This window comes from Ipomoea triloba, chromosome 6 (genome assembly GCF_003576645.1).
Source record: "Ipomoea triloba cultivar NCNSP0323 chromosome 6, ASM357664v1".
In the NCBI taxonomy this organism is placed as follows: domain Eukaryota; kingdom Viridiplantae; phylum Streptophyta; class Magnoliopsida; order Solanales; family Convolvulaceae; genus Ipomoea; species Ipomoea triloba.
In genome coordinates, this window is record NC_044921.1 from 3,573,318 (window position 1) to 3,586,069 (window position 12,752).

The 12,752-nt window shown below is 36.8% G+C and overlaps 1 protein-coding gene across 4 annotated transcripts; it reads left to right on the forward strand.

Annotated features, from left to right (window-relative positions):
- The first annotated feature begins 1,419 nt into the window (after nt 1-1,419).
- Nucleotides 1,420-8,239, forward strand: LOC116022204 (peptidyl-prolyl cis-trans isomerase CYP95). Of its 4 annotated transcripts, XM_031262809.1 has the most exons (14): nt 1,420-1,577; nt 2,195-2,289; nt 2,398-2,452; nt 2,653-2,741; nt 3,055-3,079; nt 3,480-3,518; nt 4,409-4,526; nt 4,669-4,796; nt 4,938-5,232; nt 5,518-5,624; nt 6,023-6,230; nt 6,317-7,174; nt 7,285-7,350; nt 7,656-8,239. In XM_031262809.1, exons 2-14 carry the CDS (start codon nt 2,215-2,217, stop codon nt 7,969-7,971), a joined length of 2,379 nt encoding a protein of 792 aa, XP_031118669.1. In that variant the 5' UTR covers nt 1,420-1,577; nt 2,195-2,214; the 3' UTR covers nt 7,972-8,239. The 4 variants fall into 4 exon arrangements, with proteins under 4 accessions (XP_031118669.1, XP_031118670.1, XP_031118672.1 ...); XM_031262810.1 differs by lacking the exons at nt 1,420-1,577; nt 2,195-2,289; nt 2,398-2,452 and adding exons at nt 2,883-2,931; nt 3,735-3,810; XM_031262812.1 differs by lacking the exons at nt 1,420-1,577; nt 2,195-2,289; nt 2,398-2,452 and adding an exon at nt 2,883-2,931.
- The last annotated feature ends 4,513 nt before the right edge of the window (nt 8,240-12,752 follow it).

Genomic DNA, 12,752 nt, shown 5'->3' on the forward strand with positions numbered 1-12,752 from the left:
TCTCGTTTATATATTTTCCTACCCAATTTTATGATGGTCCAGTCCCGTAAAACCATCAATAGTATTGTAATGTTATATAACCAACTTGTTTGTTATACAACTTTTGTTGTCTCTCTAAGTTTATTGGTGTAATTGTATTGTCTCTTTCAAGTTTTCTAGTTTATTGTTAGGAATTGGGGAACATAGATTAGAGCACCGAAGACATTATATATATTTAAAATGTTATATGCGTATGTTCCTAACTTGGAACATATGCGTATAATACTTTTTTATTTAAAAAAAAAATACTAAACACGTCTATTTATGGGAATCTTCTCCCCTTGTGTATCCAGACACTTCTTTTACCTTCAGTTTAATAATTTTGTATCTAAACAATACTAAACAGTGTAGTATGACTGTGGTGAAACTGCGATCTTTTAGCCATGAGAGTGCTTCGCGACATGGCATAATCTCTATCATGTGAGGGTCCAGAGCTCCAACACGCTTTCCATTTATAGTTGCTATGAAGGTGCTTTGCGGAGGCATCAATACCGCGCCAAAAGAGGCCGTCTCGGGGGAAGTCCATGTGGCATCAACTTGACATATGGTAAAATGTGGAAGTCCATAAGCTATTGATGTGCTATTCCCGTTTTGAGTTGATTGGTTGCCATGTGAATTCCATGCAGAAACCTAGGTTTTTGCTTCTCTTTGTATTTCACGCATGATGGGGTTTGTTTATGCCAAATAAGTAGATTTCGCTCATGCCAGATGGAGTATAATTTGAAGCCTGTCGCAGCTAAATCTTTCTTTCTTACTGAGGTCAGTAAGTTATGCAACCAATCACTTAGAGAGGTTGGGGTTTGTGGCAGAGAGACCATCGAGGGAGTAGACTAGACTTCAACAATACCCCAACAGTGAAGTAAGGTGTGCATATCTGTTTCCTCATCTTTGCTACAAATTAAACACAATGGATCTACCTATACGCCTCTTGACCAAAGTTTCACTCTGGTAGGGAAGATGCCTTTCGCAGCTCGCCACAAGAAGTTCTTCAACCTAGGAGGCAAAGTCCAGGTTTCACAGTAGATTCCATGATCTGAAGGCACCAGAAGAACAATAAGCTTCACCTATTAAGAGCCGATAACCGCTTTTCATTGTGTAGCATCCCCTAATATCCCATCTCTAGAACCAATCATACTTTTGATTCCAAAAAAGTATCTTTTTTTCATCATAATTCCTAAACAAACTTGATATTACTTTCTTCTTCAATCCACATAATTTCCCACACTATTGCAATAAATGTTTATTTATTTAAAATTATAATATTAATTAATAGTCTGAACCAAATATTCATTAAAATTTATAACTATATTTATAGTTGGGAACTTACTTGATTAGGTGAGAGAGCAAGAAGTTGAGGATGCGAGATGCAAAAACAAGAAAATATTTGTGATGAGTAGAAATTTAAGAAAATGGGCAGTACTGGAAAATTGAAAATACAGAAACCCTAGTCCTACTTTTATCAGCTCTCTTCTCGTCGTCTATGCCGCTATCGACTCTCAGCTCATTCCGTGCTGAGTTCATTCTCTGTTCGTTCTCAGGTTCTCTCCCCTCTCTATAGATACATATTTTTATTTTGTCTCATGATTATGTGGTTTTACGCCTCCGTAGTATTTACTTCTTGCGGATATTTACATGTGTGTATGCATCGATTTTCTCAGTAATCTATTTTCGGTTGATAGTTGATTTCCTACTGATCTTTGCTCTTCGTTTCTTTATATTGCATTAATATTTGTATGAGCTAAAGACCTTTTACTATTTTTTTTCTTTTTGGTTTAATTTTTTTTATTATTTATAATAGTTCAAGAATTCTAGAATAGTTATTCGATTAGAAGGGTTTTGGGTGGATATGAAAACCACCGTTGTTTTAGAATAAAGGGTACTTTTCATTATTAGTTGAAACAATGTTTTAACTCCGAGTTAGGGTTTGGTGTAGTGAAAAGAATGCACTAGACTAGATGGGAGGTAAGATCAGTTTTAGCATTCAAGGGATTGGTTTTTTATCTTGAGTTTTGTTGGTCAACATAGCATGCTCAAAATATCAAATTGAGTATGAATTCAGTTTCTTGTTATGAGTAGCTGTAAGCTTTGGTGGTCTATTTCACTTGAGTTCAGACACATCTAATGCTACTTGTGGATGCTTGTTTTTTCCTTTTAGTGCTTACTTGAATTTGTAAGATGAGTAAGAAGAAAGTGCTGGTGTTCTTGGATATATGTATTGATGGTGATCCCTTTGAAAGGATGGTTTTTGAGGTATGTGGTATAGAAAGGCTGAGGCTTTTATTTTTTATTTTTGAATAATTTCAAAACTTTATTTGGGACAGAAAACTCGATCAACTGTCTTCTTGTTGATTCTTGCAGCTTTTCACTGATGTTGCTCCAAAGACTGCAGAAAATTTCCGTGCACTTTGTACAGGTGAATAGATGTATAATAGATTGTGCTAGGAGAATTTGCTTTTCACATTTATGAGCACAGATTCTTCTCAGTTATTGACAATGAAATAACATGCCTATCTTATTGCTTTATGATTTGATGTACTTTCCTTATGGATGGTGGTTGCTTTTCTCAAATAAGTACAAGGGCATATTGTTATATATGAAGTTGTTGGTTTTCAGGGGAAAAAGGAACCAGCCCCAAGACTGGAGCACCGTTGCACTACAAAGGAACCTTTTTCCACCATATTTTAAAGGGATCCATGGCTCAAGTATGGTCTTTGCCTCTATGTTCTAAAGCCTTTCTTTTCATAGTAGTTTGATATTTCCAGTTGCATGAATCCCAACGTTGGTTGAGCATGGTTTAGAGGTGGTCTTTCCCTTTTAGTCAGATATCCTTGTTTATGCTGTAGGATGCAGGGATGATGATCGCAACTGCTTTTCTTGTGATGTAGTTTTAAGGTTGTACTTGCTGAGTTGCCCATCCTTGGAATTAATGAATTTCAGTGTACTCAAGCCAAACTTGTACATAGACTTTATTTTATAATCTTAATTAACCATCTTTTTTTGCTCTTTCCTCTCCAGGCTGGAGACTTGCTCAGGGAAGATGGTATGGTTATTTATTCATTTATGGATTTGTTTTAGTGTTGGCTGTGTTGCTAGTATGAGAAATACATTGCTATTGTTTAGCATGATTTTGGTAATAATAACTTGATTGTTAAATGACACAGTTTGATGGCCGCTTATGTTACTGTGTCTGATGTTGTATACATGGGTTACACCCAAAAAATGATTGCATGGTTGGGCTAAAGTGTAGTGTGGTGAAATGAAAACTTATACATCACCAAATATGACTGCAAGACATTTTGTAGAATTATAGAAATGTTCTTTTGTTAGCTTTACCAATGATATTTATGTATCATATATAACTTGAGTATGTTTAATGAAGTATCATGCTCAAAGGACAACTGATTGTTTTAGTAACTGAGATGTAATTTGCTGCTTCACAGGGAACTTTGGAGAAAGTATATATGGTGGGAAGTTCCCAGGTGAGAACTTTGTTTTGTTCTCATCATCAATTTTGTTTTGAAAAATGTTGTGACCCATGCCTTGTCTAGATGATAATTATCTGATAAATCATTCTCTAGATGTCCTATTCCAGTATTAGTAGTTAACTTGATCCGATGAAAAAAAATATATTACTTTTAGCAAGAAATCAATTTTTTTAAAGATCAAATGGATTTCCTTTTGCATTGACTATGAAGGTTGAGGCTGATTTGATCTAATTCTCAAGCATGGGAGCTTCAATGCTATTGGACATTTGTTTCCTCTCTTATAATGGTAGGGAATATGAGTGCTATGTCTGTCTGTCTACATGTGCCTAGTAGATACTGATTTTCAAAATAGATTTTCTGGAGTCTATATTGTTTGCAGTCTGTCTGTGTTTTTTCTTAGAGTTATATGGCCTTATTTCTCAATTCCTCATAGTTATGTTGCTATCTTTGGTTGAATGTATCTATTAACTGCACTTCTGAGGTAAATATTTTGCAGGCAAGTATTATACAAGTATCCAACATGCAAACACATTTGTTGCTCATTGCCTCATTCCCACTATTGCTCACTTAATGTTCACAAATGCAAACACATTTGTTGCTTATGATCAGTCTGCATTTATTCATTCTCATTTCTAGATTGTGTTTCCACAGTTTACTATTAATCTATTTTATTTCAAGTGCCTGTTTAAAGAAGGCAAATTTCCCTCATGCAATTAATAATTTTAGTATGTATTGCAGGATTAACTGTAGTTCTTTCTCCACTGATGATCACTGTCTTTTTCGATCTGAATGGTTTTTGTTTGTTCAGCAACAAATTATACAATTAAAGTGAAAAGGTTTAAACTTCAAAAAGAGTAACAGGTGAAAGTTGTGACATTTTTCAGATGAGTCACCAAAGCTGAAACATGATAGCCCTGGTCTTCTATCTATGGCGATTGCTGATCGTGATATACGTGGCTCTCTATTCATGATCACTTTTAATGCTCTTCATCATCTTGACAGGTTTATCAAAGTTTTTGCTGCAATTGAACATGCTAGCTAGAAACTCTTGTTATTATGTCTGCTCTAGTAATTTAATAACATCTTTCTTGCTATTATGAATTTATGATTCCTCAGGCAATTACTTTGTAACATCTCTTAACAGGAAATCAGTTGTATTTGGCAAGCTTGTTCATGGCCATGAAGTCCTTAAGAAGATTGAAAATGTTGGAAATGAAGTGGGGAAGCCAGATGTTACTGTCAAGATAGTAAACTCTGGTGAATTACATGAAGGTAAGAATTGGTGTCTTTAGTTACATTTTCTTTGCCATGAAATTTTGTTTTTGAACTAGGTAACTATGGTTCTATTAAATATATTTCTTGTGATTTTTTAAAATATAGTTTAAAGTTCAATCTTTTTTATTTGTCATGAAGGTCGACGTAAAGGAAAACACAAAAAATCTTCCAAGGAGAGAAGGAGAAAAAGGAGACGCTATTATACTTCAGACTCGGATAGTTCTACGGATTCCGAAACAGAGTCTTCTGAGTCTGATAGTGATTCTGACTCATACATATCTTCATCAACTGACACCAGTTCATCCAGGGATGACAGACGTAGGAAGAGGAAGAGATCTAAGAGGGAGAAGTATAGACGTGAAAAAAGAAGGGATAGGCGACGTGAAAGAAGGCGTAAGAAGCGTGATAAGAAGCTAAAGCGCAGACCAAGAAGGTGATGATTACGGATGCTATATATTTGTGTTATATTTCTTCTAAAGCATATTGGATATTTGCCATTTCCAATTTATTCTTTTCTTGATGTCACTCCTTGAGAAACTGAATTGCTAAAACTCAAACCAGATGAAAAGCATACAAACCTGGGGTTGCTATATAATGATTATGGATGCTATATATTTATGCTCTATTCTTCTAAAGCATATTGGATGTTTGCCATTCCAATTTATTCTTTTCTTGATGTCATTATTCAAGAAACTGAATCTGTTCAATGTCATCTCAGTTCCTCAGATAGTCTTTCTGAAGGTGATAGCGGAAGCAGTTCTGAAGAAGGCGATGCTAAAACTCACGAACCAGATGGAAAGCAAACAAACCTGGGGAAGATACCTGGTATTTAACAACCTCTTCCCTTTCAAATTATCTATATTTGCCTATTAATTGTTGACATGTGACTAAATTGATGGATAATAACAAGTAGGTACTCTAAATACACGAGTATGTTTCATCTTGTGGCTATCTCCCATTTGGTTGGTCTTTTGTCAATCTAGGTAATCTTTGTATTTGGGCCTTACAATCACAGAACCTATGATGTAGCTGCATGGAACTGTGCCACTCATGTCTGATAGATCATTGTAGATGTTTGAACGATTTTTACTAGATGTCCTTGCAGTAGTGTATGTAATGGGTCCTTAACATGATAAATGCTTTTACAGTGGTGTCTAAAGTTTTTCATCTATTCTAATTTCATGGACAGTTTTACAATGGAGTTACTTTGTTGACCTCTGCAGATGGAAATCAATCTCATCATGTTGAAGAAAGGGAAGCTGTACCTGTACACCAGACGAAAGGAGAGGCTATGGGATCCCGTGAAAGGGAAGAGGATGAATTCCCAAAAGAAAATGGTGGGCATAAAAACAATGATTTAATGCAGAATAAATCTGATAAGAGTCCAGATAGACAACCTGATGTGGTAGACAATAGCCGAAGCAAATCTAGGTTTACTTCCATTCTTCTTGCACCTCTGTTATTTTATGCTTACAGATCCTTCTGCAACGGGTATTTTATTAAAAGTTGATGAGCAGGAGTAGAAGCCTGAGTCCTAAAAGGACGTTGAATAAGAGCATGAGCATTAGTCCAAGGAGTTTTAGCAGGAACCAAAGTGACAGCCCAAGACGCAGTGTAAGCAGGAGTGCAAGTGTCAATGCAAGCCCACGTCGTGTCTCAGATCGCAGTAGCAGCCCAGTGAAACGTGGAAACAGGAGTCCAACTAGAAGTGTCAGTGGAAGCCCTGCAACAGGCAAAAGAGGCAGAAGTGTTAGTGAGAGCCCTTCTCCCGTAACCAATTTCCATAAGGGCAGAAACCGAAGTCCTTCACCAAGAAGGCTTAATGGCAGCCCACCAAGAACCTCATCTAAGAAATCTTGGAAGTCAGCAAGTAGAAGTCCAGTTAGATCTTCTAGGATCCCAAGCAGAAGCCCTGTTAGGAGTTCTCGAAGGAGCCTGAGCAAAAGTCCTGTTAGATCTTCTCGAAGGAGCATGAGCAGAAGTCCTGTTAGATCTTCTCGAAGGAGTGTGAGCAGAAGCCCTGTTAGATCTTCTCGAAGGAGCGTGAGCAGAAGCCCTGTTAGATCATCTCGGAGGAGTGTGAGCAGAAGTTCAGGTAGGGTTCCTTCTAGAAAAGGTCCTAGTCGAAGCCCAGTTAGGGCACCTTACAGAAGGAGCCTTCGTAGCCATTCAAGAAGTCCCGGAAGTACAGGTCGTAGAGAGAGGTCACCAATATCTGATCGTGGTAGGAGCTCTTCCAAGAGTCCTTCTGTGGATGGATCTCCTAAACGCATAAGAAGGGGGAGAGGCTTCAGTGAGCAATACTCATTTGTTCGGAGATATAGGAGTCGATCACCTGTGAGATCATACCGCTATGGTCGCAGTGACCGTGATAGGTATTTTAGGGTGCTTTCAAGCGCGGATTTGTTTCATATACCTTTATTCATGTACTGATTTTCTCTCATTCTTTTCTCTGCTTTTGTTTCTTGAATGCTGGTGTCTATAGATATTCAAGTTACAGAAGGTCACCAAGGCGCTACAGGAGCCCACCAAGAGGAAGAACACCTCCTAGGTCTGTCTGTGTAAATTGCTGACATTTTTCCTTGTTTCCTTAATTTTTCACTGTTGACTATTAGAAGTTAGAAGGGGAGGGGTGGGGCAGTGAAGCTAGTAGAGTCCTTTTACATTTATATACACATAGTATGCGAGAATAATGGCTCTCTATATTACCTACAAAAGAAAAAGTGCCACTGTATGTCTTAGTCATACTGCCACAATGTTGATTTTCTATATAGCCCCAATACAAATCGTGTGCAATGCTTGTGGAGTAAAATAATAATAATAATGTTTATTCTATTTTATGTCCTCTCTCCACAGATACAGGAATGGGAGAAGCAGGTCTCGTAGTATATCACGTAGCCCAATACGTTACCGTGGCCGCCGTTATAGCCGGAGTCCTATTCGTAGTCGCTCTCCCACGGGGAGGTTCCGTGCTTCACCACGTGCTGAGAGACGAAGGTCCCCTAGGAGCAGGAGCAGGAGCAGGAGCATATCAAAATCAAGGTCATCTAGTGGATCGCAGACACCTAGGCAGAGAAGCAAGGAGAAGTCAACATCGCGCTCTAGGAGTCCCCCAGCAAAGGGTGGCTTGGTTTCATATGGAAATGGCTCTCCTGACTCAAGTAGAGATTAAAACGTAACAGGCGGATGGCATATTCCCATCTTTGGGTACTTATTTATACTAAAGCATTTCGCATGCCAGAATGTTGTTGAACTTGTTAAGTTGGTGTGGTTTAGTAACTTCTGTGCTAGAATAATTCAGATACATTAATTATATTTGTAGTAAATTGCAGCAGACTTTGAGGCTCCTAGGCATGATGAAATTAATGGGTAAATTGTGGACCTCCTAACTCCTCCTGAGTTGTGTGGTATTTTTCTATTCTCTATTATTTCTTCAGTTATATTTTTGCCATAAAGTGGTTTGTTTCATGCTGTGTGATTTGATAGTCACTTTTTCGGATTAAAAAAAAAAAAAATAGTCACCTTGTATTATTGTTCATGTCTTGACAATGGTAGCATGTATGATGTTCATCTTACAAATTAAAAATTCATTTTGGCATAAGATAATAATTAAGATTGTTGGGTTAAACATTAAATACTTCATTTTAATTATAAAAAGTGATATATTAGTTTGTTTTGTATAATTAAAATGCTTTACACGTAAGTAATTAATATAGTTTTAATTTGATAGATAGATATAACATACAGTACAATATGATGATGTCTCTTTATTTATTGTATTGTATTATATTGTATTGTATTGTATATGTGGATAACAATAATAAACATCCTCAAGTCCTTGTCCTGCCTGCATCGTATCAATTCATGAAGGGAATAATATACTTCTTAATGTCACCAGGTGTTATTAAAAGGTGCTGTCCAGGACACTTGAAGAACTTAACTTTTCCGGCTTGATCCAATGTTTTAAACCCGAAGGTGTCCTTTATGTAAAGATCAGTCTGCAATATAATAATGCAACAAAAATAATATATCATCAAGAACTTTTTTAGTAGCTAGCTAGCTAAAAGACATTCTCAATAGTGAGATTTTTGGAGTGAGTTTTTGAGGTGTCAATTAGGAGAGAGAGGAGAGAAAAGGAAAAAGAAAAAAAAAATTTAAAAAGCAAGATATGATGCCGAGCTGCAAAAAAACACCTCGCTTGACGCGCCGTCGGGCACGTGCAATGCATGTGCCCGACTGGGCGCGCACAGGCGCGATCTATACGCCCCACGCGGGCTGAAATGATTTTCCCTTTCCCTTTCTCTCTCTCGGTGGGCCCACAAAAAAACCTCCTCTTGCAGGAAAATTCAAGACCTTTTCTCTCATCCCTCTCTCTCCTCCGAATAAGCAATGCTTTTCTTAAAAATGTGAAAAAAAATCACTAATGTGGATAGCCTAATAAATAAAATGCACTGCACCTGCTGTACAGGCACGGCTTTAGAGAAATCTCCATTTGGATAATAGCCGAAGTGGGAACTTATTTGTGGCATGATAATTGTGTCGGCTTGAAACTGCATTAAACCAAACATGTAATATATAGTTGTACTCTATTATATGAACAATATATATAATTAAGGTTGCATGCACATATATAAATAATAAATAATAAATATATATACCAAGATAAGAACAAGCTGTGTGAGGCTAGTGAATCTTTGCTTGCGTTGTGCACTTTGAGCATCATTGATTTCGTTGTTTATATATGGCAGAAATTTGCTGTGTGCCAAGTAACCCTTAATATCCTACACATGCATGCAAGGCCATTACATTGTCATCCAATAAGACATACAGCGTGAGCCTAGCTAGCTAGCTAGGTAACAACTCGATTGAGTTACGTTGTGTGAGACGTTGAGTGTCACGTGTAGCAAGACCAACTAATTTAAAAGAAATTTGTAAAATTAATTTTCATAATTTTATTGTCTTACTTACAGTTGGAATCTTGATATAGCCAGCAGGAGCCATATGTTGCTGCCATGCATTAAATTTCAAGATAGTAAGCTGGCTACACTACCCCATCCCAATAACAATTCAAGCTAAGGAATAATATAATATTCTGACTATTAGAGAAGATGAGATTGAGAATATATATATATATATATATATATATATATATATATATATATATATAGATTTTGGTTCAAATGCGACCGTGCTCTCCCGTGCGGTCGTGCGGCCGTGCGGTCACACACCACTCAATGTTCCGAAATACACTACTCAATGTTAAGAAACACACCACAATGAAACACAATTAAACACACCACAATGTTAAGAAACACACCACAGTGCATATTGTGTGGTGTGTTTTTTAACATTGAGTGGTGTATTTTTTAATTTGGATAGATAGATATAACATACAGTACATATGATGATGTCTCTTATTTATTGTATTGTTTATATTGATTGTATTGTATATGTGGATAACAATAATAAACATCCTCAAGTCCTTGTCCTGCCTGCATCGTATCAATTCATGAAGGGAATAATATACTTCTTAATGTCACCAGGTGTTATTAAAAGGTGCTGTCCAGGACACTTGAAGAACTTAACTTTTCCGGCTTGATCCAATGTTTTAAACCCGAAGGTGTCCTTTATGTAAAGATCAGTCTGCAATATAATAATGCAACAAAAATAATATATCATCAAGAACTTTTTTAGTAGCTAGCTAGCTAAAAGACATTCTCAATAGTGAGATTTTTGGAGTGAGTTTTTGAGGTGTCAATTAGGAGAGAGAGGAGAGAAAAGGAAAAAGAAAAAAAATTTAAAAGCAAGATATGATGCCGAGCTGCAAAAAAACACCTCGCTTGACGCGCCGTCGGGCACGTGCAATGCATGTGCCCGACTGGGCGCGCACAGGCGCGATCTATACGCCCCACGCGGGCTGAAATGATTTTCCCTTTCCCTTTCTCTCTCTCGGTGGCCCACAAAAAAACCTCCTCTTGCAGGAAAATTCAAGACCTTTTCTCTCATCCCTCTCTCTCCTCCGAATAAGCAATGCTTTTCTTAAAAATGTGAAAAAAAATCACTAATGTGGATAGCCTATAAATAAAATGCACTGCACCTGCTGTACAGGCACGGCTTTAGAGAAATCTCCATTTGGATAATAGCCGAAGTGGGAACTTATTTGTGGCATGATAATTGTGTCGGCTTGAAACTGCATTAAACCAAACATGTAATATATAGTTGTACTCTATTATATGAAAATATATATAATTAAGGTTGCATGCACATATATAAATAATAAATAATAAAATATATATCAAGATAAGAACAAGCTGTGTGAGGCTAGTGAATCTTTGCTTGCGTTGTGCACTTTGAGCATCATTGATTTCGTTGTTTATATATGGCAGAAATTTGCTGTGTGCCAAGTAACCCTTAATATCCTACACATGCATGCAAGGCCATTACATTGTCATCCAATAAGACATACAGCGTGAGCCTAGCTAGCTAGCTAGGTAACAACTCGATTGAGTTACGTTGTGTGAGACGTTGAGTGTCACGTGTAGCAAGACCAACTAATTTAAAAAAATTGTAAAATTAATTTTCATAATTTTATTGTCTTACTTACAGTTGGAATCTTGATATAGCCAGCAGGAGCCATATGTTGCTGCCATGCATTAAATTTCAAGATAGTAAGCTGGCTACACTACCCCATCCCAATAACAATTCAAGCTAAGGAATAATATAATATTCTGACTATTAGAAGATGAGATTGAGAATATATATATATATTATATATATATATATATATATATATATATATATATATATATATATATAGATTTTGGTTCAAATGCGACCGTGCTCTCCCGTGCGGTCGTGCGGCCGTGCGGTCACACACCACTCAATGTTCCGAAATACACTACTCAATGTTAAGAAACACACCACAATGAAACACAATTAACACACCACAATGTTAAGAAACACACCACAGTGCATATTGTGTGGTGTGTTTTTTAACATTGAGTGGTGTATTTCGTAACATTGAGTGGTGTGAACTGCATGGCCGTACAGGAGAGCACGGCCGCACCTGATCATGACTCTCTCTCTCTATATATATATATATAAAATTTATGTAATATGCTGTTAATTATTATTACTTGAGCAAAGGCGTTGTATACTCCCATTCCGTAATAGTGACCCATTAAACCACACCAGGGAAATTTCTGCAGATTGAGTAAAAAGAAACAAGCTAAGTGTTATCTTTTGATCTTGCAAATTAAATGCATGCAATGGGTGCTTTAATCACAATTAATGCAAATTAAATGGGCGCTAACTAGCTTACTCCGCAAGGAATAGTTGAAGAATGACCTGCATTTGTCCTCCCACAGAGATGAAACTCTTCACCTGTTTTTATATATCTTCATGTAATGTTGAGCCTAATATATGTAAAAAGCATATAAATTAAACATACGTTCCATTCTCACTATCTATCATGTCAATTAATGTTCTTACGTACAGGTGGACCCTGGCAGTTCTCAATCACTCCTCTCCCAACCATGTTGCCCTGTGCAGTATGTAATTAAACCGATATAATTATATATATTCAGATATCATATATATATAATGAAAAAATAAAATTTTCCCGTGAGACTGTGAGACACAACATGAATGTACACAATCTACTAAAGGAATGTACATTCTAGAGTGTGTAATTTGCCCGAACATGAGTGCACACAATTTAATGTGTGTGCATTCCTGTAGTAGACTCTGTGCATTTATGTTGTACTCAGTCTCATAGGAAGATGTTATCACACTGGAATATTAGCATATATATATAGGTCATAATCAGGTGCGAACTTGCAATTGCACCACAAGGTCCTTCAAACATGTCTGGGAACCGTAGCGGTTCAATCATGTAGTAGTTACAGTGCATACTTTAGAAATTCGTAAGTTAAGATTGTTTTCACGATTCTA

Coding starts and splice junctions, on each gene's coding strand:
- LOC116022204 (XM_031262809.1), top strand. CDS start 2,215: ATGAGTAAGAAGAAAGTGCTGGTGTTCTTGGATATATGTATTGATGGT. Junction 2,453..2,652: donor TTTCCGTGCACTTTGTACAG/GTGAATAGATGT, acceptor GTTGGTTTTCAG/GGGAAAAAGGAACCAGCCCC. Junction 4,797..4,937: donor CTCTGGTGAATTACATGAAG/GTAAGAATTGGT, acceptor TTTGTCATGAAG/GTCGACGTAAAGGAAAACAC.